The sequence below is a fragment of the Corvus hawaiiensis genome, chromosome 15, assembly GCF_020740725.1.
Source record: "Corvus hawaiiensis isolate bCorHaw1 chromosome 15, bCorHaw1.pri.cur, whole genome shotgun sequence".
In the NCBI taxonomy this organism is placed as follows: Eukaryota; Metazoa; Chordata; class Aves; order Passeriformes; family Corvidae; genus Corvus; species Corvus hawaiiensis.
In genome coordinates this window covers 3794742-3818781 of record NC_063227.1, presented here as the reverse complement: position 1 = coordinate 3818781, position 24040 = coordinate 3794742, and the positions used below count along the sequence as shown (strand labels likewise).

At 64.9% G+C, this 24040-nt stretch overlaps 3 protein-coding genes and 1 pseudogene across 13 annotated transcripts in view; 2 read left to right on the top strand and 2 right to left on the bottom strand.

Annotated features, from left to right (window-relative positions):
* Nucleotides 1-2037: 2037 nt before the first annotated feature.
* UNC5A (unc-5 netrin receptor A) lies at nt 2038-15115 on the top strand. Its single transcript, XM_048320091.1, has 16 exons — nt 2038-2152; nt 10211-10432; nt 10572-10715; nt 10791-10894; nt 11006-11186; nt 11300-11467; nt 11656-11820; nt 11910-12098; nt 12515-12814; nt 12907-12994; nt 13074-13242; nt 13320-13553; nt 13649-13798; nt 13893-14057; nt 14142-14317; nt 14526-15115. The coding sequence occupies exons 1-16, from the start codon at nt 2038-2040 to the stop codon at nt 14683-14685; spliced, it is 2730 nt and encodes a 909-aa protein (XP_048176048.1). The 3' UTR covers nt 14686-15115.
* On the top strand, nt 2250-6756 carry LOC125333836 (annotated as a pseudogene).
* Nucleotides 15116-15177: 62 nt separating the features above from the next.
* On the bottom strand, nt 15178-20657 carry HK3 (hexokinase 3). Of its 4 annotated transcripts, XM_048320089.1 has the most exons (20): nt 20460-20657; nt 20180-20332; nt 20006-20057; nt 19770-19932; nt 19304-19452; nt 19011-19145; nt 18811-18906; nt 18633-18732; nt 18369-18552; nt 18039-18194; nt 17686-17919; nt 17295-17599; nt 17078-17217; nt 16835-16954; nt 16646-16741; nt 16425-16524; nt 16119-16302; nt 15891-16046; nt 15479-15712; nt 15178-15352 (listed from the first exon to the last, which is right to left on the bottom strand). In XM_048320089.1, exons 1-20 carry the CDS (start codon nt 20561-20563, stop codon nt 15211-15213), a joined length of 3003 nt encoding a protein of 1000 aa, XP_048176046.1. In that variant the 5' UTR covers nt 20564-20657; the 3' UTR covers nt 15178-15210. The 4 variants fall into 4 exon arrangements, with proteins under 4 accessions (XP_048176046.1, XP_048176044.1, XP_048176045.1 ...); XM_048320087.1 differs by having other exon boundaries at nt 18633-18906; XM_048320088.1 differs by having other exon boundaries at nt 17367-17599; nt 18633-18906.
* Nucleotides 20658-21936: 1279 nt separating this feature from the next.
* UIMC1 (ubiquitin interaction motif containing 1) overlaps nt 21937-24040 on the bottom strand; it is a 40057-nt gene continuing 37953 nt past the window's right edge. For 5 of the 8 annotated variants that reach the window (XM_048319624.1, XM_048319621.1, XM_048319626.1 and 2 more), the window contains 2 exons: nt 22877-22940; nt 21937-22428 (listed from right to left, as the gene is read on the bottom strand). In XM_048319624.1, the coding sequence (XP_048175581.1) occupies nt 22175-22428; nt 22877-22940 (318 nt within the window). In that variant the 3' untranslated portion in view covers nt 21937-22174. The remainder of the gene's footprint in view (nt 22429-22876; nt 22941-24040) is intronic. The other 3 variants (XM_048319628.1, XM_048319627.1, XM_048319629.1) reach the window with 3 other exon arrangements.

The following is a 24040-nucleotide window of genomic DNA, read 5'->3' as shown; positions in this document are numbered from 1 at the left end:
AATTAGAGTCTATTAATTCGTCAGTGCACCCTGCCACTTCTCCACTGATGACCCAGCCATGCTGGCCCCCAGCAGAGGAGGGACATGCAGGGTGACCCCACACAGGCTTGGCACGGCACCTCTGTGCCATCGAGCAGCACCAGCACTCGGCGAGGGGAACTGAGAGAAGCTGAGGCAGGACTGGGCGCCACGGGCACACTTGGCTGGGCACCAGGACAGGGAGGATGCAGTGGGTGCCCAGGGGGTGGGAGTGTTGTTGCTGGCACTGCCGGCGCAGTGCCAGGAGCAGGAGCTGGAAGCCATCCCGGGAGAGAGGTGCAAGGAGCAGATGGGGCTGGCACCGCACTGGGGACCCCCAGCCCCCTCCCCAGCACGCTGCCCCAGGGCAGCACCATGCTGGGTGCCCACCTCAGGTGCCATGTGCACTGGGTACCCCCACCTTGCCCTGCTCTGCTGCTTGCCTGGGGGGTTTGGCCACCGTAGGAGCCAGAGCTGGGGGTCCCGGTGCTGCGGGGGAGCTCGCCCTGGTTCCCATGGCAGCCCCCCGGAGCTCATGTGCAGAGCGGTGACTTCAGCAGGAGCAGATGGAGCCGCAAGGAGTAAAAACATCCTGTTTCCATGCAAATGCCATCAGTAATAACAAGCCAGACTGAAGGAGGGTTGTTATTGCTACGCCAGAGCTCTGCCCACAGGGGTTGGGGGTCTCCTCTGCCACTGGCCCCCACCAATGTCCAGGCAGATGTCCTGGGGCTCATGGCTCTGCCTGGGGCAGCATGGTGGGATGAAAATGGGCACCCACAGGTGTCACCCCACACTCGCTGCCTTACCTGTGTGCATGGCTGGTCCATGACTGCATTGGCACGGGAGGTCCCGGGAGGTGTGTGGTGATGGGAGATGGTTCTGGCCTCGTCCCAGGGTGGTGCTGGTGGTGGGCTCGGCTCTGCCTGGCACTGCCAGCATTGTGCTGGGGTGGAGAGAGGCCACGGCACAGCTGGTGCCACCAGGGAGAGCTGCGCTGGCTTCACACGCGCTTCAGCTCTCAAAGGCATCAGAGCAGTTGTTAATTGTTCCTGATGCCACTAATGAAATTATTGCTGCACGATGCTGGGAGCCACTGCCTGGTCCCCGCTGCTGGGGACGGGGCTGCTCGGCACTGCTGGCGCAGGCTTTGGCTGCCACAGGGTTTGGGGAGCACCTCGGACATCCCGGTACAGCCTCAACACCCTTTGACCCTTGCCCATTGCCCAAATCACAACTGCCTACTGGTGATGGCAGCACTGCTTGTGGGCACCTTGGCTGGGTGCAGGGAGGGGACAAAGAGGGAAGGGGCCGCATCCTGCAGCCACATCCCCTGGGAGAGGCCAGTGTGGCTGAGCATGGGGTACTTTGAGGCCAGACCGCAGTGTGTGACAGTAAGGTGGGGCCCCACAGACGACCCACGTTGCCTCCAGGATTGTGATCCCTCTTCTATGACATTTCCCGTGGGGTACAAGGCTGGGCTGGGGAGCATCCCTAGGCATCACCTGGTGGTGCAGCAGGGGCTTGGGGTAGAGTGGGGTGTGGAGGGAGATGCAGCGCGTAGCAGGTGTGAGCTGCCGGGGGGTGTCCCGGGGGGTGCAGAGCCCGCGGGTGTCCCGGAGAGGGGGAGCGACGCCGTGCCCGGGGATGCGCCGTGCCCGTGGGGGATGCAAGCCGGGGGAGCCGCGCTGCGCTGCGCTCGGGGACGGTGCGGACCCCCCGTGCCGGCCCGGGTGTGTGCAGAGGCGGGGGGTGCAGCGCCAGCGGGGGGAGCGGTGCCGGCGTTGCGGGCGGGGGGCGGTGGCGGGGGCGCGCCCAGCTGTTGCGCCGTCCCTTCCGCGGGCGGGTCCGCGCTCCCGCCCCGCATTGGCGGCGCCCGGGCGGAGCGGAGCGGCGCGGCGGCGGGCGGCAGCCGCGGCGGGGCCGGTGGCGGTGGCGGGGGCGCCATGGCCCGCTGAGGGCGGCGCGGAGCGCGGCCCGCCCTGCTCCCTCGCCCCGCAGCGCTCCGCGGGGCGCGCCATGGGTGCACGGCCGCCCCGCCGCCGGGCCCCCCCCGCCGCCGCCGCCGCCGCTGCCGCCGCCGCGCCGGGGCCGCTCGGTGCCCTGCTCGCCGCTGCCCTGCTCGCCGCCGCCGGTGAGTCACCGCGTGCCCCCCGCGGGCACCGCGCTCCGGGCGGGAGGGGGGACCGGCGGCGCGGCGGGGACCTGGCACCGGGACTGGGAGCCGGGCAAGGTCACCCGGGGAGTGGCGGCGGGTGGGCGTCCTGTGGGGCGCCGGTGCCCTCCTGGGGACGGGGGCCGTTCGTTCGCGGTGCGGGATGCCCGCTGGCTGTGGGAGGTTCGGGTGCTGGTGGGGCACCCTCCCGGACCGGGGATGTGCCCCCCGCCCCACGGCGAGCACTGCCGTCCCCCGCCCCTTGCCCAAGCGTGGCCGCACACAGTGGCACTGCCCCGGACGCTGCCCGCACTGGGGGGGGGGGGGGGGGGGGGACTGGCGCTCCCCGCCTCGCCCGCACGGCTCCGCTCCCCCGGGGCCCTACCAGCGCCGGGCAGTGGTGTCCGCAGCGCACCTGCCCCACGCGTGGTGTCCCCGCCCCACGCACAGCATCCCTGCCGCTGGCATAGTGTTCCTGCCGTTCCTATCACTTGGCCGGGACACGGGGGACCGCGGTGACGGGATAGCCCGGAGGGTGCCGTCACACCGCGGGGGTGCGCGTGGGTGGTCGTGACGCGGGGAGTATGCGGGACTGTATCGGTGGTGCTGCAGACGCGGACGGTCCGGAGTACGGCTGCTCCCGGCAATGGCCCCCCGGGCAGGACCCGGCGGGAGCGGGAGCAGCCGGGTGGACCCCCGGGGCTTGGCCGCTCCGGCGGCCGGTCCGTGGGGCCGGGGGCCGGGAGTACGGTGGGTGCCCGGGGCTGGCGGCCGCTGGCAGGTGTCACGGCAGACGGGAAGTGGCGGCTGCAGACAAAGGACCAGGCTGGGGGCGGGGAGCTGCGCGAGGCTGGACGTGAGCTCTGCGGGGAGTCCGAGGGGGGGGGACGACTCCCCCACTGCGCCCGAGGGTCCCGGACCACTGACCCTCCACCCGCCAGCGGAGATGTCCCCTAGCCTGGCCTCAGTGCGTCGGTGAGCACGGCAGACACCCAGAGGGGCTGCAGCCCCAGTGCTCCCTGCAACCGTCTGGGCATCCCTAGGGATCCTGCGTTCCCAGCATGGCCCCGTCTGCAGGGGGACGCTGCAGAGCCGGCGCGGTGGGTGGGCACCCCTTGGGTGCAGGAGACCCTATATGGAGGGTGCTGTGGGTACCGAACCCCAGCTGGGCATGGACCATGGCTGTCCCATGGTACCGGTGGGAACTGTGAGGATGGATGGAGATGGAGGGCAGAAGGGCAGGGAGTGCACCAGAGCACCCCACGCCAGCCCTGCGACAGGAGGTGTGGGGAGCCTGGCGGTGCCAGCACTGGCTCGGGCAGTGTGGTGTGGTGCTGGTCCCCATTGCTCGCTTGGCAGGCAGCTCACAGCCGGCCGCGGCGCGACTGAGCCCAGTCACCTGCGCAGCCACTGCTTGGCACAAACGGGGCAGGGCTGGGCCGCTGCTCCAGCTTGGCAAGGAACGGCACAGCATGGCACAGCATGGCATGGCACGGCTCCCCTCACCAGGGTCGTCAAGCCACAGACTGGGGACAGGGAACCCAGGTGTCCAGGCAAAGGGCCCCTGCTTGCTGGTGGAGCAGCATCCCTGGTCGTGGGCTGCCCAATCTGGCTGGTGCCCGCCGGGGAAGGGCAAGAGCAGCAGCGAGGACCGGGGCTCACCCACGGGCAGCAGTGAGGGGTGAGTTCCTGGGGTGGGGGGCTGCCCCGCTCGGCTGCTGCACTGGCAGGTGGGCAAGGGCAGAGGGGCAGGGTCCTTCCCAAGAGCTACCCCTGGCCCAGTTGTGCCGTGGGCCCTTCCCCGTGGCATCGTTGCAGCCAGGCCCTAGTGCATCTCCTGTCCCAGCCCCACAGCGGCTCCTGCTCCAGCTCCTCTGGTCGGGGCCGCGGACTCTGCTCTAACCGCACACGAGCCACGTCGTGCTGCTGACTTGACTGGGCTGCCAGGGACCCCCGGGCTCCAGCAGACATTTCCCAACCACTGCACTCCACAGCCTGATGCCCCGCAGCCTGGCACCCCAGGTAGTTGCATCATACAGCACCCCACAGCCTGTGCCTTGTGCCTGGCTGGGCACTGGTGGCTCCGTGGGGCGGGCAGGAGGGCAGGGTGGCGGGCAGGGCTGGCGAGCGCCAGGCACCTGGAAGCTGCCGTGCCGGCTGTCAGCACGAGCACGCGGCAGACGCAGCCTGCCCAGGGCTGTTTGTTCTGGCTCAGTGCCACGCGGGGCTGGCACTACATCAAACCGTGCGGAGCCTGGCAGGTGCTTGCGGGAGGGAACCGGGATGCTGACGGTGACACCAGAGGCTGGGCACCTCCGGAGTCGGTGAGAGCACCTCATAGCCTGGCCCACCTGGGTGGCCAGCAGCCCACGAGATCACCATGTTACTGGTGCCAGTGCCCAAGGGATGTTGGCATGAGGACTGTGTGCTGTGCATGTGCCACTGTCCCCCCTTCCCTGTGCCCAGGGGTGCACCCTCCTTGCCAGCACTGCTCTGTCTGTCAGCACAATCGCTGGTCCATGTACTGCATCTCTGCCCATGGGAAGGCGGGGGTGGGCTGGCTCCAGACTGGGCACACTGGGACCCTGTCCTCATCCAGTCAGTCCCAGTTGCCCAGTACCCCTTGGCTCTGCCATCTGCCTGCTCTTTGGGTGCTGCTCCCGGGTGGGTGTCAGGCAGGTTGCTCCCCATGGGTCCCCAGACCCTGCTCTGCCGGGGCTCCTGCAGGACGGGGTTCTCAGGTCCCAGATGCCTCAGCCAGCCCTTGCTGCCATTGGGTTGTGAGGTGCCAGGGCTGCCGTCACCACTGCGTGGCACCCATGGGTGGGAGGGGAGGGACTGCGGGGCTGGACCCTGGCACCTGGGACTGTTGTCCCCTGCCCGTTCCGGTGGGATGCAGGACTGAGGGTGACCTTGGCACTCCTCCCAGCGGGGCCAGGGCTTGGCCAGAGCTTTTGCTTCTCACTGTCTGTTAAAGGAGAGCCACGAAACCCCCTCGGCTTCCGGGGACCGGGACCCCAGCGACAGTTCCCACACGTTGCACAGCGCCAGTCTTGTGTTCCCCACCATCCCAGTGCTGCTGGACTGGGCTGAGGGACACCCTCCTCCCCCACTGAGCACGGGAGGGGCTGGCAGGTCTTGGCACGAGTCCTGCTGGCACAGAGGGTCTGGGGTCTATGGGGCTCTTCAGGTAGCCAGAGCTGGTCAGGAACATGTCCCCTCTCAGCCCCGGCTCTGTTTGTGCCTGTGGAAGAGTTCCCAGCACTGGATGCCGGGGTTGGTAGCCCTCATGCAGGCAGAGGTGGTCCCTGGGAAGGGGCTGCCACCGCCGGTTGCCTTTGGTGGCACTGGCACCATTATCCTCAGACCCCGGGCAAGGTGCAGCTTGGGTCATGTGCGGGCACAGCGTGGGCACGGCCAGGGCGTGCAGCCCTGGGCGGGCGCTGGGAGCCCTGCCCGCCCTGGCACATGCTAATTGCATGTAATGGGGAGAGCAGTATCAGCTCAAATCCGTAATTAGGCAGCTCCATTGTCATGCAAACCCGCCTAATTCATTCACAACCAGCACTCGCTTCATCAGCGCCCAGACGCTGCCAGGCACTCACCGGGAGACAGGCACCTCCGCCCAGCCTCCCCCGTGGCCGTAGGGCCGGCACGCGTGGGCCACACGCCTGAGGGGCCCGGACAATGGCCAGCTTGTGGGGACATGCCAGGAAATTGGGGACACGGTCCCAGGGCAGGCGGGGGCACCCCCGGGGGCACGGTGCCCACTGGAGCGTGGGGGCCGCGTTGGCATCATGTGCCCATAGTCGCATCGTCCCCAGTGCTCAGCACGTGCCAGGCTGGCCGGGAGCCAGGTCCTGCTGCCCAGCATTGGCATCCGACCCTGCTGGCTCCCTGCCCAGCCGGGGCTGGCACTGGCGCCCGCCTGGCGTTGCCGTGGGACTGTGTGGGGTAGAGAGGTGGGTGCAAGGGAAGCATTTTCAGATGTCCTGATGACCCAGATGAGGGTCAGAGCAGCTGGGCAGTGCTGGGTGATGCTGTGGGCCATGGCTGGGGGTCTCCCAGAGGCAACACCAGCTCATCGTGGCTCAGAGCCAGCCTCTTCCTGCAGGATGGTACCCAGTTCAAAGCCTCAGACGAGCTTTTTGATTGTAGTGAGTTGTGCCAGTTCCCTTCTCTGCACCCTGCAGAGAGCAAAGTGCCAGCGATGGGGATCCCTGCATGCCGGGTTGGCACACCCAGGCTCCCCTGGGAACAGATGGGCACCCTCTGCCCTCCCCCTGATGCCCACCCTTCCCTCGTTAAGGCCGGAGCAATCAGCAGCAATTATGGCTTTAATTACCTGCTGCTGGGGCGCAAGCCCACCGCCGGCAAAGTGCGAGGAAATCTTTCATGTTAATGGTGTGCCAGGCCTGGCACGGACACGATGGATGGGGCACCAGCTGGGAGCGAATCTGCCGGCTGCAAAGCCCGCAGGGATTCGGCGAGGTCCACAGAGGGGCACAGTGCTGGAGGCAGGTGCTGGCATTGAGGTCCCCACGCTGCTGTGGCGACCTCCAGAGTGGTAGCAGCAGGCAGGGGAGTATGCAGGGGATGGGGGCAGAGGGAGGATGGGGTGGGATGCCCCATCGGGGCTGACTGATGTGGTGGGCAGCAGTGCTCAGAGAGACCCGTGCCATCGGAGGACTGCCCCACTGCAGGCAGCCACCTGCTTCCTCCCAGGGACAGCTGTGCCACATGGGCACCCACCGGCCGTGCCGGGGCTGGCGCTGCCGCAGCCACCGGCGGGCAGCCTCTCCTCGCCAAGAACACGCTGACCTTCTCAGTGTCTCCCCACGGCAGGCACAGAGGCACCCGCCAGGCTGCTCCTGGCACCACTGGGGACTCTGGCACCGTCACCCAGGCAGGATCAGCCCCTTGAGGACCAGAGAGACCAGACTGGGGGCACCCGCTGGCGCCTGGTGGGTTCTATCAGTACCCCACCCCCCCTCAAATTGGGCAGTGCAGTGTCCTGCGGTCTCTCCTTGCCCAGTAACACCAGTACACCTGATGTTTCTGCTGCTGGGGGGCCCAGGTGCTACGGTGAGAGGCTGTGTGACCACCTGGGCTGGCAGGGAACAGGGGGAGCTCTGTACATGGGGGGGTGTGGAGGTGGGGAGGGACAGGAGCAGCTGGGGGTCCCACAGTGCTGGGATGAAGGCGGGGACGGCTGCCCAGAGCTCACAGCGGGGCATCTCCATCCCCTTGCACCCTGAGATGGGTGTCACACACTTGCTCCCCAGCCCACCACGCTGCCCCTCCATCAGGCACCACTCGTTAGCCCACGTGTTGGGGGGATAATTGATATTAAAGCCCTGCTTAATGCACCGACTTTGCTGGCTGGGATTTACCGGCGCTGGAGCAAACTGTGCTCCCAGTCACCCTTGTGGCTGCAGGGAGAGCGGCCGAGGCTGTGCCCTGCCACGGTGAGGGGGGAGGCCGAGGGCTGTGTGGAACCCCGCGCTCCCCACCCCCCCCCCACCCCCACCCCGCCCCGTCCCCTTGTTCCCCGTCCCCGCCGAAGTTCCCCGGTTCCCTTTGCCAAGGTGACATAAGCATCTCGCCTGTTTCCATGACAACGCAGCGGCAGGTGAGCGCGAGGCGGATGCGGGAGCCGGCACGCGCCACGTGGGGGGCCGCTGCCCACAGGGCGCCCACGCTGCGCCCACACCCACGGGCTGGGGGTGCCACGCTGTGGGGGGACCCACAGGACGCGGGGGGGGCCCGCAGGGCATGGAGGGGGGGACTGCAGATCAATGGGGTGCGCGGTGCCCGTGCTGTGCGGAGCGTCTGTGGTGTGGGAGATGCCCACGCTGTGGAGAATGTCTGTGGCGTGGAGGGGCCCGCAGGACATGGAGGGCCCAAGCAGTGCATGGAGGTGGCTGCAGAGCGTGGGGCGCCCACGGGTTGTGAGGTGCCCGCGGATGGCACGGGTGTCTCTGAGCACTGCTGCCCACCACATCAGTCAGCCCCGATGGGGCATCCACAGGGCGTGAGATCCCCGAGGTGTTTGGCATAGCTGTAATGCGTGGGGCGGCCACAGTCCACTGGATGGTCACAGAGTGCGTGGGGTGCTTGTAGTGCATGCAGGGCCCACGGTGTGTAGGGTACCTGTCATGGATGGGGTGGCTGTGGTTCATGGGGCACCCAGACCACAGTCCCCCTGCTCCCTCACGGGGCTCCAGGCCAGCTCCAGCCTTCTGGCTGTGCCACACGGCTCCATCCATGGCCATACCACGGCATAGAGCCTCACCAGTGCCTGGCATGGTGCTCAGCAGCTGCGCATCCAGGGCTGGGCAGCACCCCGGCTCTGCCGCTCACTGCACATCCCCAGCTCTGTTTGCTGTCCACACTCCCCCCTCCCCGCTCACAAGGCACCCAGAACCCCGCTTCGGTGGGCAGCTGGGGGGGCTCCATACCCATCCTGCCTCCGCCATGCCTTGCTGCTGGTCCCAGGCTTCCTGCGCCCCTCCACTCAGCCGTGATGGATAGACACGCAGCTCGGCAATCGCTGTACTCATTTCACGTGTGATTAAAAAGCTCGTCCCGCAGCACAGTTCACCCGGCGCGTCTGTCACGGCCGCCCGGGCGGGAGGCAGCCGTGGTGCTGTGCAGCAGCAAACATGGCATTTCATAAATAAATTGGGTTTATTTACCCAGCGCCCACGTGCCAGCACGGGTAGTGCCGTGTGGGCACCCGGGTGCCCGAGCAGCAGGCACAGCGGTGGCACCCGCGGGTGATGCGGCGAGCTGTGCCGCAGCCGGCACAGGGACGGCACCGTGCTGGGGACCGCAGCGCCTGTCCGCGCCGTGACCCCCCGGGCCGGCCCCAGGCTGCGGCTGGGGGGGTCGTTAAACCAGTGAAATATGAAACGCCTGTATATCCCCGACAGGAGTTTTAATTAAATTAATTGCCAGTGACATTGTAAAAGTGCTGATGGGGTAATAACCGGCGCGTTATGGTCGCCGTTTATCTTCCCCGTGTAAATTAGCTGCCGCACCTTGCCCGTCCCGGCGGGCATCGCCGTGGGCTCGGCGGCACCCACTCCCCGGGTCCGAGGGGCCTGAGCCAGCTGGGGGGAGCAGCAGGGCCTGGAGCCTCCCTGGGGGGACTCAGGCAGGGCCCAAGGGACCCTCGTGTCGCTCGCGTTCCCGTCGCACGGGAGGCCATGCCAGGCGGGAGCCAGCCGTGTGGGCACGGGCACTGGGATCCCATGGGCACATGGGGAGTGGCTGGTGGTTGCCAAACGAAGGCACTTAATTACTGCGCATTCCATCCCATTTAATTGCTTATTAAATCCTAACCAGCCAATTAGCAGAAGCAATTACAGCTTCATTCAGTGACACAATCGCTATTTTATCGTTTGTTAATCAAATGCTTATTTAGGGCCCTGGTTTATTAACTCTTTCCACAGCAGGCACCGGCGGGGTGGGGGGAGCAGGGGCACCTGGCTTTGTCTGAGTTGGGGGATGTGGATATCGTAGGCCTGTGTCATGTCCCCAGCACTGCTGTCCCCATGGGGGCATGTGTGTGCAGCACTGAGCCATCCTCACCACCCTGGGGACAGCCAGTCCCCATGTGCCGTGTCAGTGGCACAGGATGGGGTGCACTGCTGTACCAACCTGCCGTGTCCAGCATTCCTGTGCCACTCTGGGGTGCAGCAGGGCAGGATGCGGCCCCCGGTCAGTGCCTCACAGCGTGCTGGAGAAGGGGGTGGCAGGCGCCCCGGAGGCGTGAGCAATGGCCCTTGTTGGTCACACTACATTTCCTTTTCATTAGTGCTAAGTGTGGACATGAGGGATCGGCAAGGGTTCAGCGGGCTCAGCCACTGCACGGCTGCTTTCCCTGATGGATGGCACGGTGGGAGAGGGCTGCTGCACTGCTGGTGGAGGGGACAGTGGGGAGGCACAGGGCCACTGGCATGTGGCTGTGCCGGGGAGGGTGATGGCCTGGCCAGGGCACGCTGGAGGTGGCCGAGCCCCATCTCCCCACAGGTGCTCAGCAAAGCGCGACCGTGGCCAACCCGGCATCTGGCGCATCCCCGGACCTGCTGCCGCACTTCCAGCTGGAGCCGGAGGATGTCTACATTGTGAAGAACAAGGCCGTGAGCCTGGCCTGCCGTGCCACCCCTGCCACCCAGATCTACTTCAAGTGCAATGGCGAGTGGGTGCACCAAGGTGACCACGTTACGCAGCACAGCACCAACCGCAGCACTGGTGAGCGCCGGCAGGAGAGACGGTGCCAGCCCTACTCCTAGGAAGCCACGTGTGCCACTCTTGGCGGGGCTTGCACGGGGCTGGGGCCACAGGGACAACTCCCAGCATGCCAGTGTGACGTGCCACTCTCTGGTCCTAGGGCTGCCCGTGATGGAAGTGCGCATCGAGGTCACCCGCCAGCAAGTGGAGAAGATCTTTGGGCTGGAGGAGTACTGGTGCCAGTGCGTAGCCTGGAGCTCCTCTGGCACCACCAAGAGCCAGAAAGCCTTCGTGCGCATTGCCTGTGAGTGTCTGCGGGTGCCTGGACAGAGTGTGGGGCACTGGCCCTGGCCCCCATCTCACCCCTGTGCCTCCCCAGATCTGCGCAAGAACTTTGAGCAGGAGCCGACAGCCAGGGAGGTCTCCATTGAGCAGGGCATTGTGCTGCCATGCCGCCCTCCCGAGGGCATCCCCCCTGCCGAGGTGGGTCCCTGCAGCTGGTCAGGACAGGCTGTGGCCGAGGGTACCCCTCACCCAGAGGGATGCTGTGTGTGCTCCCAGGCAGGCACACAGTGATGTCCCTGTGCCCTACAGGTGGAGTGGCTGCGCAACGAGGAGCTGGTGGACCCGGCACTGGATGCCAACGTCTACGTGACGCCAGAGCACAGCCTGGTGCTGCGTCAGGCCCGCCTGGCCGACACTGCCAACTACACCTGCGTGGCTAAAAACATCGTGGCCCGTCGCCGCAGCGCCTCTGCTGCCATCACTGTCTACGGTATGGCCCCTCCACGCCAGTCCCCACCATGCTGCCCTGGTGTCACCCTCCCCGTCCTATCCCTCCCTGCGTCCCCTTAGCGGCAGGGCGCTGACGGGTCCCTCTCCATCCAGTGAACGGCGGCTGGTCGACGTGGACGCAGTGGTCAGGCTGCAGCACCAGCTGTGGACGGGGCTGGCAGAAGCGGAGCCGGACATGCACCAACCCCACACCCCTCAATGGGGGTGCTTTCTGTGAGGGTCAAAATGTGCAGAAAACCGCCTGCACCACCCTCTGCCCAGGTACCTGCCCTGCTCGGGGCACCACCACCGCCCCGTCGTGCCGATGCTGCACTCCCCACTGCGCCCATTGCAGTCCCTGTCCCCACCAGGTGTCTTGTCCTCCAATTCCCCTGTGTGTCCGTCTCTGCCGGCCCCGGGGCAGGGAAGGGGGGCGGGAGCAGGGCACTGACCAAAGGCCGTGCCCACAGTGGACGGCGCCTGGTCGGAGTGGAGCAAGTGGTCGGAGTGTGGGGCCGAATGCACCCACTGGCGCAGCCGGGAGTGCTCGGAGCCAGCACCACGCAACGGAGGCCAGGATTGTCATGGACCCGAGCTGGACACTCGCAACTGCACCTCTGAGCTCTGCACCCACGGTGGGTGAGCACAGTGGGGATGGCAGGGCTGTCCCCTGGGAGAGGGGACCGGGGAGTGGCCATGTGTGCTGACGCCCTGTCCCACACAGCTGCCCCCGGCGCAGAGGACGTAGCGCTGTACGTGGGGCTGGTGGCCGTGGCCGTGTGCCTGGTGCTGCTGCTGCTGGTGGGGGTGCTGGTGTACTGCCGCAAGAAGGGGGGCCTGGATGCTGATGTGGCCGATTCCTCTATCCTCACCGCCGGCTTCCAGCCCGTCAGCATCAAACCCAGCAAGGCTGGTGAGTGAGTGTTGCAGGGACAGGGCACCCACACTGGGACATGGTGTCCCCTGGACCTGCAGGTGTCATACGGGGCAGGGGGTCTCTGGGAAGGGGCTGTCTGCTACAGGGCATCCCTGGGTGGGGTTTTGTGCCCTGTGGTGCTCCAGATCTTGAGTAGGGATTCTTTGCTTATGGGGATCCCTGACCTAGGGACAGGGACTCTGTAGCTTAAAGAGTTTCTGACTGCGGGGTCAGTGCTCTGTGCCACATCGGGTCAGATCCCAGGAGTGGCTGTGCTCACTATGGGGTCCTCACTATGGGGCCAGGATGGTGTGCCCCATGCCCTCTGGGGCTGATTGTGCCCTTGCACCACCTGTGGGGACCCCCTGTTTCTGCCTTGCCCCAGTGCTACAGTCACTTTCTCTGTGCTGCAGACAACCCCAGCCTGCTCACCATCCAGCCAGACCTCAGCACCACCACCATGACCTACCAGGGCTCGCTCTGCCCACGCCAGGATGGCCCTGCCAAGCTCCAGCTGCCCAATGGGCACCTGCTGAGCCCGCTGGGTGCTGGACGGCACACTCTGCACCACAGCTCACCCGCTGCCGAGGGTGCCGACTTCGTGGCCCGGCTCTCCACCCAGAGCTACTTTCGCTCCCTGCCCCGCGGCACCAACAACATGGCCTATGGCACCTTCAACTTCCTGGGGGGGCGGCTCATGATCCCCAACACAGGTACAGCAGGGTGGGGGTTCCAGAGCACTGCCCAGGTCAGGCAGGGTCCTCATGGGGCTCACCCCCCTGCCTGCACCCCCATTCCCACCCAGGGATCAGCCTGCTCATCCCACCCGATGCCATCCCACGGGGGAAGATCTATGAGGTCTACCTGACTCTGCACAAGCAGGAGGAGGTGAGGTAGGTGACAGGGCTGCTGGGGCACGGGGCTGGTGGAGCAGGGTCTGTCCTGACTCAGCTGCCCCCATCGCTGCCCCAGGCTGCCTCTGGCCGGCTGCCAGACGCTGCTGAGCCCCATTGTCAGCTGTGGCCCCCCCGGGGTCCTCCTCACCCGCCCTGCCATCCTGGCCATGGGGCACTGCGTGGAAGCCAGTGCTGAGAACTGGAGCATCCGGCTGAAGAAGCAGTCGTGCGAGGGCACGTGGGAGGTGAGCAGGGGCAAGGGGTTTCGGGGATGGAGGAGGGACAGCCATGGCTGAGGTGCATCTCTGCCTGGGTGCCGCAGGACGTGCTGCAGCTGGGTGCTGAGCCGTGCACGGAGCTGTACTACTGCCAGCTGGAAGCGCAGGCTTGCTACGTGTTCACGGAGCAGCTGGGGCGCTTCGCCCTGGTCGGGGAGTCGCTCAGCATGGCGGCCTCCAAGCGCCTAAAGCTGGTCCTGTTCGCGCCGGCCGCCTGCCCCTCGCTCGAGTACAACATCCGCGTCTACTGCCTCAGTGACACCCAGGACGTCCTCAAGGTACCGGCATCCCCAACCTGCCCATCCCGGCTTGGAGCAAGAGCAGCGCTCCTGGTGTGTGGCATCTCCTGCCTGACTGCTGCTTGTGCTGGCAGGAGGTGATCCAGCTGGAGAAGCAGCTGGGGGGGCAGCTGATCGGAGCTCCCCGGGTGCTGCACTTCAAGGACAGCTACCACAACCTGCGCCTCTCCATCCACGATATGCCCAGCTCCCTCTGGAAGAGCAAGCTCCTCGCCAGCTACCAGGTGAGGAGTCTGATCAGTGTGTGGGGATGGGGATAGAGGTGTAGGGGGGTGTTCCTGCCACTCTGACACCCTCAGCTCTGTCAACCCACTGCAGGAGATCCCCTTCTACCACATCTGGAGTGGGCTGCAGCCCTTCTTGCACTGCACCTTCACCCTGGAGCGCCTGAGCACCAGCACCTGTGAGCTGGCCTGCAAGATCTGGGTCTGGCAAGTGGAGGGAGACGGGCAGAGCTTCACCGTCAACTTCAACATCGCCAAGGTGAGGGCAAGGCTGGGGCACTCCTGGGGGTGGCCGTAGGATTGCCTCACATCCCTCTCCCTCCCTGCTGGTGCTCTTCCCTAGGACACGAGGTTTTCAGACTGGCTGGTCCCCGAAGAGGTGGGCACCCCAGCTCTGGTGGGCCCCAGTGCCTTCAAGATCCCCTTCCTCATCCGCCAAAAGATCATCAGCAGCCTGGACCCGCCGGGCACACGGGGAGCTGACTGGAGGACACTGGCACAGAAGCTCAACCTCGACAGGTAACTCAGGCTGAGGATAGTGCTGGGGATAAGGTGGCATGGTGGATGGGGACAGGGGTTCTGGCCTCATCCTGCACCTATGGATGAATGCTGGAATGCTGTGGGATCCTGGGAGTGGGATGCTGCACAAGATGAGGCTAGCACGGGGGTGGTAATGGGATGTGGAGCCATCCCTGTGTCCTGATGTGGTCCCTCTGTCCCTTTCCAGCCATCTCAGCTTCTTCGCCTCGAAGGCCAGCCCCACAGCCATGATCCTCAACTTGTGGGAAGCGCGGCACTTCCCCAATGGCAACCTCTCCCAGCTGGCTGCTGCCGTGGCCGAGATCGGCAAGCAGGATGGTGCCCTCTTCTCCGAGGCTGAGTGCTGAGCATGGCGGGTCCCAGGAGACCACCACCACGGGGCTAAGGGGGGCCCTGGCTGGCCCACCAGGCTCCTACTGCCCCACAGCACGTGAGGAGGGCTGCCTGGCCCCCTTGGGAGGGCAGGATGCCCCTGCCCCACGGCAGTCAGGCCCCTCCAGCACTGTGGCGGCAGGACTCAGCCCAGCCCTGGGGGTCCCAGAACCCCACGGTGGGGGGCTGGGGGGCACTGGGTGTGCGTCGTGCGTGCGGTGCCGTCGTGCTGTCTGCGTGTGGGGCCGGGCGGCCCCGGGCCCCGTGCCGTGTTGTGTAAAGCCCGTTTTTTTAATTCTGTATTAAGTGCATTCAAGTATTTACACTTGGCCTTATGTACATAGCGGTGCCGCGGGCGGGGGGTCTGCCGGACGTGAATGTAAATAAATTCGATATATATTGCTACGTGGGGCTATGCCCGGCCGTGCGCTGCCCCACGCCCCTCAGGAGCCCCCCAGGAAGTTGGAGGTGTGGCGCAAAGAGCTTTATTAGAGTGGTGACTATTGCCCTCCGCTGGCAGTGCGACAGGCCACGGCTGCCACGAGCGCGGCCCCTTTCCCCGAGCCGTCCTCTGAGAGATGGAAGGACACATCGCAGTTGGGTGCCAGATCCTTCAGTGTCTTCTGGAGGTTGTGGGAGAAGCTAACCAGGACAGGAGGAGAGGGTGAGGACTGATGCCCCCACCCCATGCACACCATGCCTCCCACCGCAGACTCCTTCATAGGGCAAGGATGCCCCATAGGTGCTGCCGCCCCTGGCCCCACTCACCATGGGTGCAGCTTGTACAAGGTGCCATCCACCCCAACAGAGACAGACAGCCGGTCCAGGCCCCGGTTCTCTCGCATCTTCTCCACCACAGCAGCCAAGCCAGCAGCGCAGAGCTGGGCCGCCCGCAGGGACACGGCCTGGCACACTTCCCGCAGCAGCACGCTGTCCTCAAAGCTGGCATCGAGCTCCAGTTCATTCAGGATCGTCCGTATCTGCCGCAGGGCCAGCCCATTGCTGCTCCGGACCAGTGCCACTGTTAGCAGCAGAGTCCCCATCCCCATCGCTGTCCCCATCCCTTAAGCTGGAGGTGGCATCACCCTGCCCGTGCCACATCAGTGTAGCCTGGCCCCTCTCTTGGTGTTCTGATACCCCCACCCTCGGTTCAGGGAACCCACCGGAGCCCAACACTCACAGCTCGATGGTAGAGAGGAACTTGGTCTGGAAGATGTTCCTGGTTTGGAGTTTGGAGGTGGGTCTACCTTGGAACAAGAGCTGTTTCTCTGTCATTACCAACAGGATCTGACGCACGATCTCGCCCAGGTACATGCCGCTGATGAGCTTCTCGAACCTACCCAAGGCACAGCCTCAGCTGGGTGCAGACACCCGCTCCCAGCCCCTCTGCCCCAGGGCCCTCACCCACCTCTGCTTGCCCGGGTTGATGGTGGTTTCATCCACCACCCTGTCGAAGTGCGTGAAGATGTGGTCTAGGCAGCCGTTGTCCCCAAAGGCCCCCCACTCCATGTTGATGCACATGCGGCCCTGGTCCCCCTCCACGGTGCCCACGTTCCTCATTTCCTCCATGTAACAGGCATTGGTCCCTGTCCCTGCAGGCCCCATGCTGGTGTCACCCCCATCGCTATTCTGGCAGAGGCATGTGGCCATGCCACATGGGGTAGAGGGGTGGTGAGGGGTTGGGGAACCTCCTGGATGCAAAGGTGCTCCTCACCCACAATGAGGCCAATTTCACATTTGGGGTCATCATAACCACAGGACATCATGGTTCCCACCGTGTCGTTGAGCAGAGCCACCACTTGCAGCCCTGAATGCTGCCAAACAGGAGATGGGGACACGTGTGTTCGGGTGGCACCCAGACAGCTCCTGGGGCTGACACTGCCTGGGTGCAGGGTGTATCCTGGAGACAGGGACAGGCCACCAGACATTTCCTACCTGTTTGCGCTGGGCAGCATCCCGCAGCAGCTGGACAACGTCCTGTCCCACGCAGCCTGAGGCGGTGAAGCCTTTGGTCCAGGTCAGCAGCAATGCCTGCAAGAGTGGCAGGAGCAGGGGCCAGGCAGCTGCCTCACACCACATCCTGGGGTCCTTCCCACCGCCCTGGTGCTGGAGCCACTCCCTCACCTTATCCAGGCCCACTTGCTGGCAGGGGAAGGAGAAGGTGAAGCCAAGAGGCAGCGCCTGTGTCATCAAGTTCTGCTTTGTCTGGAAGTCCACGATGCAGTCAATGATGTGGTCAAAGAGCTGTAGATAGTGGCCGTGGTCAGCATGGCTTCTCCTAGCCCCACCGTGGCCCCATGGAGAGCAAGTAGGGAGGCAATGCCCACCCCATCGCCCCAGCCACAGGTCACAAGTCCTCAGCCTCACCCCCTCGCCAGTGCCCCGCATGATGGCAGCTGGGATGACGTAGATCTCGCTGGCCATGCTGATGCCCTCCTCTGTCACGTGCACCACCAGCACACGGAAATTGGTCCCCCCTAGGTCCAGCGCCAGGAAGTCGCCTCGCTCTGTGGGGAGCCAGCACAGTGCATTAGCAGGGCCACAGCCTCCTCAGCACCCCACTCCCAGTGTCCCTGTCCCTTACCGGTGCCATCGGGTGTGTGAGAAACGTAGGTGGGCAGCATGCGGACAGAGGCAGTGGCATTGGTGTGCTTACCCAGGCCCCGCTCCATCTCCTGCCTCATCAGTGCCTGTACTTTCTCCAGGTCAGCGTGGGTGAGCCTTAGCGGGCCCAGCACCTCGTTCACCGCACGGCGCTGGGCTGCCAGGCGCAAAGCCACTGCTGTAACCATGGCTGCTCCCCGCCCAGAGCCATCTCTCGAGGGCAGGAGGGTGGCCAAGCACTCAGGGGACAGTAGCCTTGACACACTCTGCAGGATCTCCTCAAACCTGCCAGAGGATGAAGGTAACATGGGCTGGGTGTGAGGCATCTCACTGGGGTAGCACCCCACTGGGAGCCCTGTGCTCCTCATCACCTGCTGTAGCCTTTGTACAGTTCTCCATCCACCCCCACGTTGACCATCAGTGTCTCCATGTCTCGGGTCTGGCACATGTAGCTGAGGATGGCAGCCAGCCCGACGGCGTGGAGTGTGGCAGCGCGCCCCACCACTGCCCGGCAGATCTGCTGCACCCGGCCGCAATCCCGCTCGCTTGGCTGCAGCCCCAGAACCTCCAGAACCCTCTTCACGTCAGTCGTGCCATCCTCGTTGCTGCAAGGCAGATCACAGCCTTGCACCACTTCCAGGTCTGCCAGCTTGCAGTCAGGAACACCCCATCCATCACCCCCCATCCTCCCACCCACAGCAGCTCCTGGTCCCCAGACACTCACTTGATGATATCCAGAACATGCTGGATCGTGAACACTCCCTTCTCCTTCAGGACAGCAATATCGGTCCCAGTGAAGAGAGCTTTCTCAGCAGTCAGAGCAATCAGCGCGTGCCGGACAATCTCCCCCAGGTACAGGGTGCCCACCAGCTTCTCAAACCTGTGTGCAGCCCTCATGGGAGTCAGTCATGCCTCCCTAGCAGCACCCCTTGGCCCTTTAAGAGCACCCAGGAGCATTGCGGGGGAATGTGTGCTCCTGTTGGTGGGGCCTGACATGCTCAGGGATAGATGGGGAGCCCCGAAGGCCCTGTCCTTTCTGGGGGAGAAAGAGCACCTCTTCTCCCCAGGGTTGGAAGATTCCTCATCCACGGATTCATCATAGGGTGTGAAGATGTCATTCAGGCTGCCATCGTCCCCAAAGCAGCCCCACTCAGTGTTGACACACATCCGCCCGCTGGTCTCTTCTGCCGTTTCCACCAGGTATGCCTCGGCCATGAAGCAACAGTTGGAGCCCTTGTCTGTGGGAGTGATGGGGCTGAGCACTGGCGCAGCCCCCCCAGCGCCCACCGCCGTGGCACACGGGGTGCCCAAGTCTCACCTGCGACCATGGCGATCTCACACGGTCTCCCCTCCGTGCAGCAGGTCATCATGGTGCCCACAGTGTCATTCATCAGGGCAACAACCTCCACGTGGGAGAGCTGGCCAGGAGCAAATTGAGAGGATTTCCAGCCCCTCCATGAGGACAGCCACCGGCCACCCTCCCCATTGCCCCCCACCTCCTGCTTATTGATGGCTGACTGCAGCATCTGCACAACATCCTTCCCCACCACACCACTGCAGCTGAAGCCCTTGGACCAGGAGAGGAGTTCTGCCTGTGGAGAGCATGCAGCACAGTCGTTGACCTCTGGCACCAGGATTCCTCTCCCCATTGCTGCTGTGCTGTGGTGACAGCTTGGGACAGGGCTCTCCCCCTCACCTTGTCCAGCTGCGTCTGCCGGCAGGTGAAGGGGAAGACAAAGCCCAAGGGGAGGCGTTCCTCAGAGCTGCTGGTGTCAGAGGTGGTGGTCTCAGCCAGGAACTGGGACACGCATTGTGCAATGAAGTCAAAGAGCTGCAAAGTCATGACTGGGGGTAAGGGCTGCTTGCCTTACTCAGTACCCAGGCTGTGGAAGGCAGCCCAGAGCTCCAGCACCAGCCCAGAGCCGTGCTGAGCTTCCGCGGTGCTGGGCAGCCCAGCACCAGCCACCCTTTGCCATGGCCTCTTCATACCGCTTCCCCCTCGCCCTGCATGATGCTCTCTGGCATGTCAAAGATCTTGTACATCATTTGGGGGCTCATGTTTCCATCTCCGTAGAGGGTCACCAACAGGGTCCGAACCTGGTTCTGGCACAGCTCCACCACCAGAAAGTTGCCCTTCTCTATGGGGGAACAGAGGCAGTGTCAGGCAGAGACCTTCCCTGTGGCAGATGTCCTAAAATCTGCTCCTTGCCCTGTCCCAGGGACACTCACTCACCCATGGGGGAGGCTCCTGAGAGCCTGAGACTCTCAGAAAGGCCAAGGGAACAAGCTTCTGGCTACTGTCCCTGCGCTGGGGACTGGCAGAGGAGAAGCTTATGGACCCCATAACTGATCCAAGAGTGGTTTACCCCTCCCCAGCACCTCTAGGGCCTACTCCAGAGAGGTGTGCAGGTCTGTCAGCAGCAGAACAGTTCATCCTCAGGCTGGGCTGCCTTACCAGTGCCGTTGGGAGTGGAGCAGACGTAGGTGGGCAGCATCCGCACTTTGGCCTGTGCATGTGTCTGGCGGCTCAGCCCCTTGCACATGTCCTGCATCATGTGGCCCTTCATAATATGCAGCCTCTCCAGTGGGATGCAGAGCGATCGCAGGGCTCGTTGTATCTGGGGATGGTGCATTAGGGCAGAGGTGCAGAGGCAAAGGGCAGGGAATGACTGGAGCAGGGATGGGCCTTACCGGTGTGGTGTGGGAACTACTATGGTGGTGGCTGTGATGTCTCGATGGGAACCTGCATGAAGGGAGGTGGCGTGTCACCCACTGCGCTCCAGCCTGCAGGACAGGACAAATGCCTGCCCTTGCCCAGGCACACAGTGGGGCTGGGGGGCCTGTACCCAGCTCTGCTTCCCCCACCTGTTGTCTATTTCCATGCTCCATGAGGAGTCCATACTGTCGCTCCTGTGCAGTATTGTCACACTGCCTCTGCGGTTGTGGAGGAGGCAGCTCTGCCCCACCACGGTCATAGGGCCGAGCACAGGGGGGTTGGAAGGAGAGGGTCCCCACCACCTGCAAGAGGCCAGAGGCTGATGTCTCTCCCCTGCAACAGCCTGGGGGATCTGGGGAGCCTGCACGGCCCCATCCTCGGCCCCACAGCGGTCTCCGCAGGGCAGGAGCCGCTCACCGGTCCACGTACCGGCCGCCCCGTTCCTCTGCTCCCAGATTTCGCCTCTGGTCTCTTCTGTCCGCCCCGCCGAACTGGCCAGATGGGGACTTGGGCCGGGTGCTGCGGCTGCCCATGGCGGCGGGGCTGGGGCCGGTGTGCGGGGCCGGTGGTGGCTGGGGCCGGTGTGCGGGGCCGGTGGTGGCTGGGGCCGGTGGTGGCTGGGGCCGGTGTGCGGGGCCGGTGTGCGGGGCCGTTAGTGCCTGGGGCCGGTGTGCGGGGCCGGTGGCGGCCGGGCCGGCGCCGGCGCGGGCGGGGCCGTTGCCGCCGCCGTCCCCCCGGCAACAGCCGCGCCCCGCCCCGCCATTGGTCGCCCCGCCGCGAGCCGGCCCCGCCGCGGCCAATGGGCGGTGCCACTCCGGGCCCCACCCGCGGGCGGGACCGCTCCCCGCTGCCCGCTCCCCGCTGCCCGCTCCCCTCTCCCCGCTGCCCGCTCCCCGCTGCCCGCTCCCCGCTGCCCGCTCCCCTCTCCCCGCTGCCCTCTCCCCGCTGCCCGCTCCCCGCTGCCCGCTGCCCGCTGCCCGCTCCCCCCTGCCCGCTGCCCTCTCCCCGCTGCCCGCTCCCCGCTGCCCGCTCCCCGCTGCCCTCTCCCCCCTGCCCGCTCCCCGCTGCCCGCTCCCCCCTGCCCGCTGCCCTCTCCCCGCTGCCCGCTCCCCGCTGCCCGCTGCCCTCTCCCCGCTGCCCGCTCCCCGCTGCCCTCTCCCCGCTGCCCTCTCCCCCCTGCCCGCTCCCCGCTGCCCTCTCCCCGCTGCCTGCTGCCCTCTCCCCGCTGCCCTCTCCCCGCTGCCCGCTCCCCGCTGCCCTCTCCCCGCTGCCCTCTCCCCCCTGCCCGCTCCCCGCTGCCCTCTCCCCGCTGCCTGCTGCCCTCTCCCCGCTGCCCTCTCCCCCCTGCCCGCTGCCCGCTCCCCGCTGCCCGCTCCCCGCTGCCCTCTCCCCGCTCCCCGCTGTCCGCTCCCGGCCGGGCGGCATCGCTGCTTAAAGCCCGGGGTTTAATGAGTTCCGCACCAGCTCGTGCCATTAATTTGGCATGGGTCGCCCTCCCCTGTTCCCCGTGAGGATGCTCCCGAGGAGCAGGTCCCTCCAAGGCCCGGTGCGAGGCAAGCAAAGCCCCGCTGCCCCGGGGAGCAGGCGTACGGCCGAGCCACCCGGGGACGGAGAAAACACCAAGGACACGGGGACACCGCGGCCGTGGCTCCTCCAGTCGCTGCATCCGCTGACTGCGGCTGTCAGATGGCACCAAGGTGCCCTCCACCACTCCCGGCTGGAAATGTCAGCGCTCTGCTGCTACACAGAGCACAGGGCACTGCAGCCCCGAGCCCCCCCACCAACCCCAGCTCCAGGAGAGGCCTGGGGAAGTGTGATTTGGGACCCACCGTCTGCTGCTCCTCCTCTCCTCCCTCCAGCGCCCTCCCATTCCCTAGAGAAAGCCAGCAGAGCTCTGCCGTGGTGCTGCAGTTTCATAAAAACATACATAAATATATTTCCATTTCTGTAACAGAGAGCAAAGCTGCACAGGCACCTATAAAACACATAGTCGCTTCTCCACCCAGCACTCCCCGCACAGGTTGTATAAAACATATAAAAGGGGCGTGGGAGACAAAGGCTGCAGGTGAAGCAGGGGTACAGTGCCGAGAAGACCCTCCCTGGGGCACAGGGAGCTGCTGGGGGTCCCTGCAGCACGGCCAGCCTCAGAACTTGTGCCTTCTCCGGCGGCAGCCTTTGATCCGTTGCTGGCTGCCCACACGGAGAGCCACACGTGGCTCTGAGTCCACCACACCATCCATGGCTTCCAAGGAGACGCCGGGTTTTGCAGGGGAGACATGGAAAGGAAGGTGCTGAAGGGAGGTGGGGCTGTCTGCCGACGGCTCCCCATCAGCGGCTGAGAGTGGGGGAGAGGACTGTTGGTCTCCTAATCCAGTGAGGGGAGTCCCCGCGTCAGCACCTGCAACAAGAGCACACATCAGCCCTCCTGTGTGAGCCACGGGTGCTGCCAAGAGCACCTCTCCCTGCTCTTCTCCTCCTGTCCTTGGATCCATGGAGGGAAGTGCTGGTGCACAGACAGGGACAGCAGAAGCCCCCCACATCCCCCAGGAAGATGGACGTGTTTTGGTGCAATGGTTCAGAGTATACCCCTATCCCTACAAGGACTCTGGGCTCTGGTGTGAGTCCAGTGGGCACACATCCAGTGGGTACTGGCAGGGATGTGTGCAGCCAGCTGGGGAATGCTGACAGCCAGCTAAGCCCACAGCCTCCTGCTCTGCTCAGAAAGAACAGACCCTTCCAAGGGGAATTCGCTCTCCCAGAACAGCCCAGGACGAGCCAGGAACAAAAGGGGAGAGCTGGGAAAGGGCAGCCCTGACACAGCTGGGCTGACATAGAAAGTTTTCCACCTTCAGACTTGCTCTCCGAGAGCTCCAGCATCCTGAGGAGTCCTCTCTCCTGCCTTCCGGTGTCCTGCCAAGGAGAGGAGAACCACCATCACAGCACTGCCACCAGGGAACCCCTTAGCCAGGATGGCCTCAGGGACACTTGTTCCCCGAGCCCTCAGGGTCAGGCTGGGCACAAGAGGGAATGCTGCTTATCCAGGGCCTCCAGCCACGCACGGGAAGGGCACTGCTCCATGCCCAGCCCACCTAGTGCTCAAGCAGAGGCAGCAAAGAGCAGCTAAACAAGCAGAACCCGGTAAAGAGGGAGGCCAGGGTACGGGGACACCATCCCCAAGCCCAGCCAGCAAGCACAGGGCTGTGACAAACAGGGGCACCAGGGGCTCTGGCACAGCTGGCACACACCCCCCAGCACTGCATATCCAAGGGCAGACTCATCCCACTCTGTCTGAGGATATTGTGTCTTGGTGCTGGAGGGAAGGGCCTTCCTCCAGGGCACAGCCAGATTAGGAACACACCTCGTGCCCTCTCTCTGCCCCTGGGAAGATGCAGCTGTGCTGGTCACATGTGTTAGGGGAAGACCACTTGACCTGGCTGATTTGAGCCTCACTGGCCCAGCAAAGTCCCCTCTCCTGGCTGCTCCCTGCCCCCAGAACTGTTCTGGAAGGTACTGGCATCCTGACTGTGGGGCTGGAGCTGCAAATCACCCCAAAATGGGCCATAGCAGGAAATTGCAAGCCCAACAGTGCCATTAGGAAGCTTTGCAATGGCCCAGCCCATGGCCAGGCTTCCCCAGTGAGCTGCCATCTCAGCACAAGGCAGGGACAGAGGTAACACAGAGCCTTTCTGAGCCTTCCCAAAGAGTCCCCTGGCTTCAGCATCTCTCCCCCATACCCTGTGCCTGTGCCTGCTTGCAGGACCCACACACCAGCCAGCTGTGGGGCACAGGGACAGAGTCAAACAGCCCCCACAGAGCCGGTCACATGCAGGAGCAGCCATGCCCTGCAGTACTCTGAACCACACAGCGCTTGGCTGTATCCCAGCCAAAATCATCAACCAGAAATCTCATCATTTGCATCTGAATCCCCAAAGGGCTGAGGTCTGTGATGGATTTAAGGGATTATACAAAACTAAGACATCATGTTGCATCTTCATGCCGTGAATCACATT

Excerpts from the sequence above, each read along its gene's own strand:
- UNC5A (XM_048320091.1), top strand. The coding sequence starts at position 2,038 with ATGGGTGCACGGCCGCCCCGCCGCCGGGCCCCCCCCGCCGCCGCCGCC. Across the intron at positions 12,995-13,073 it reads CACAAGCAGGAGGAGGTGAG|GCTGCCTCTGGCCGGCTGCC; the intron begins GTAGGTGACAGG and ends TCGCTGCCCCAG. Across the intron at positions 13,243-13,319 it reads CGTGCGAGGGCACGTGGGAG|GACGTGCTGCAGCTGGGTGC; the intron begins GTGAGCAGGGGC and ends TGGGTGCCGCAG.
- HK3 (XM_048320087.1), bottom strand. The coding sequence starts at position 20,563 with ATGGGCAGCCGCAGCACCCGGCCCAAGTCCCCATCTGGCCAGTTCGGC. Across the intron at positions 18,553-18,632 it reads TGAGATCGCCATGGTCGCAG|ACAAGGGCTCCAACTGTTGC; the intron begins GTGAGACTTGGG and ends TCACTCCCACAG. Across the intron at positions 15,353-15,478 it reads TTGTACAAGCTGCACCCATG|CTTCTCCCACAACCTCCAGA; the intron begins GTGAGTGGGGCC and ends TGTCCTGGTTAG.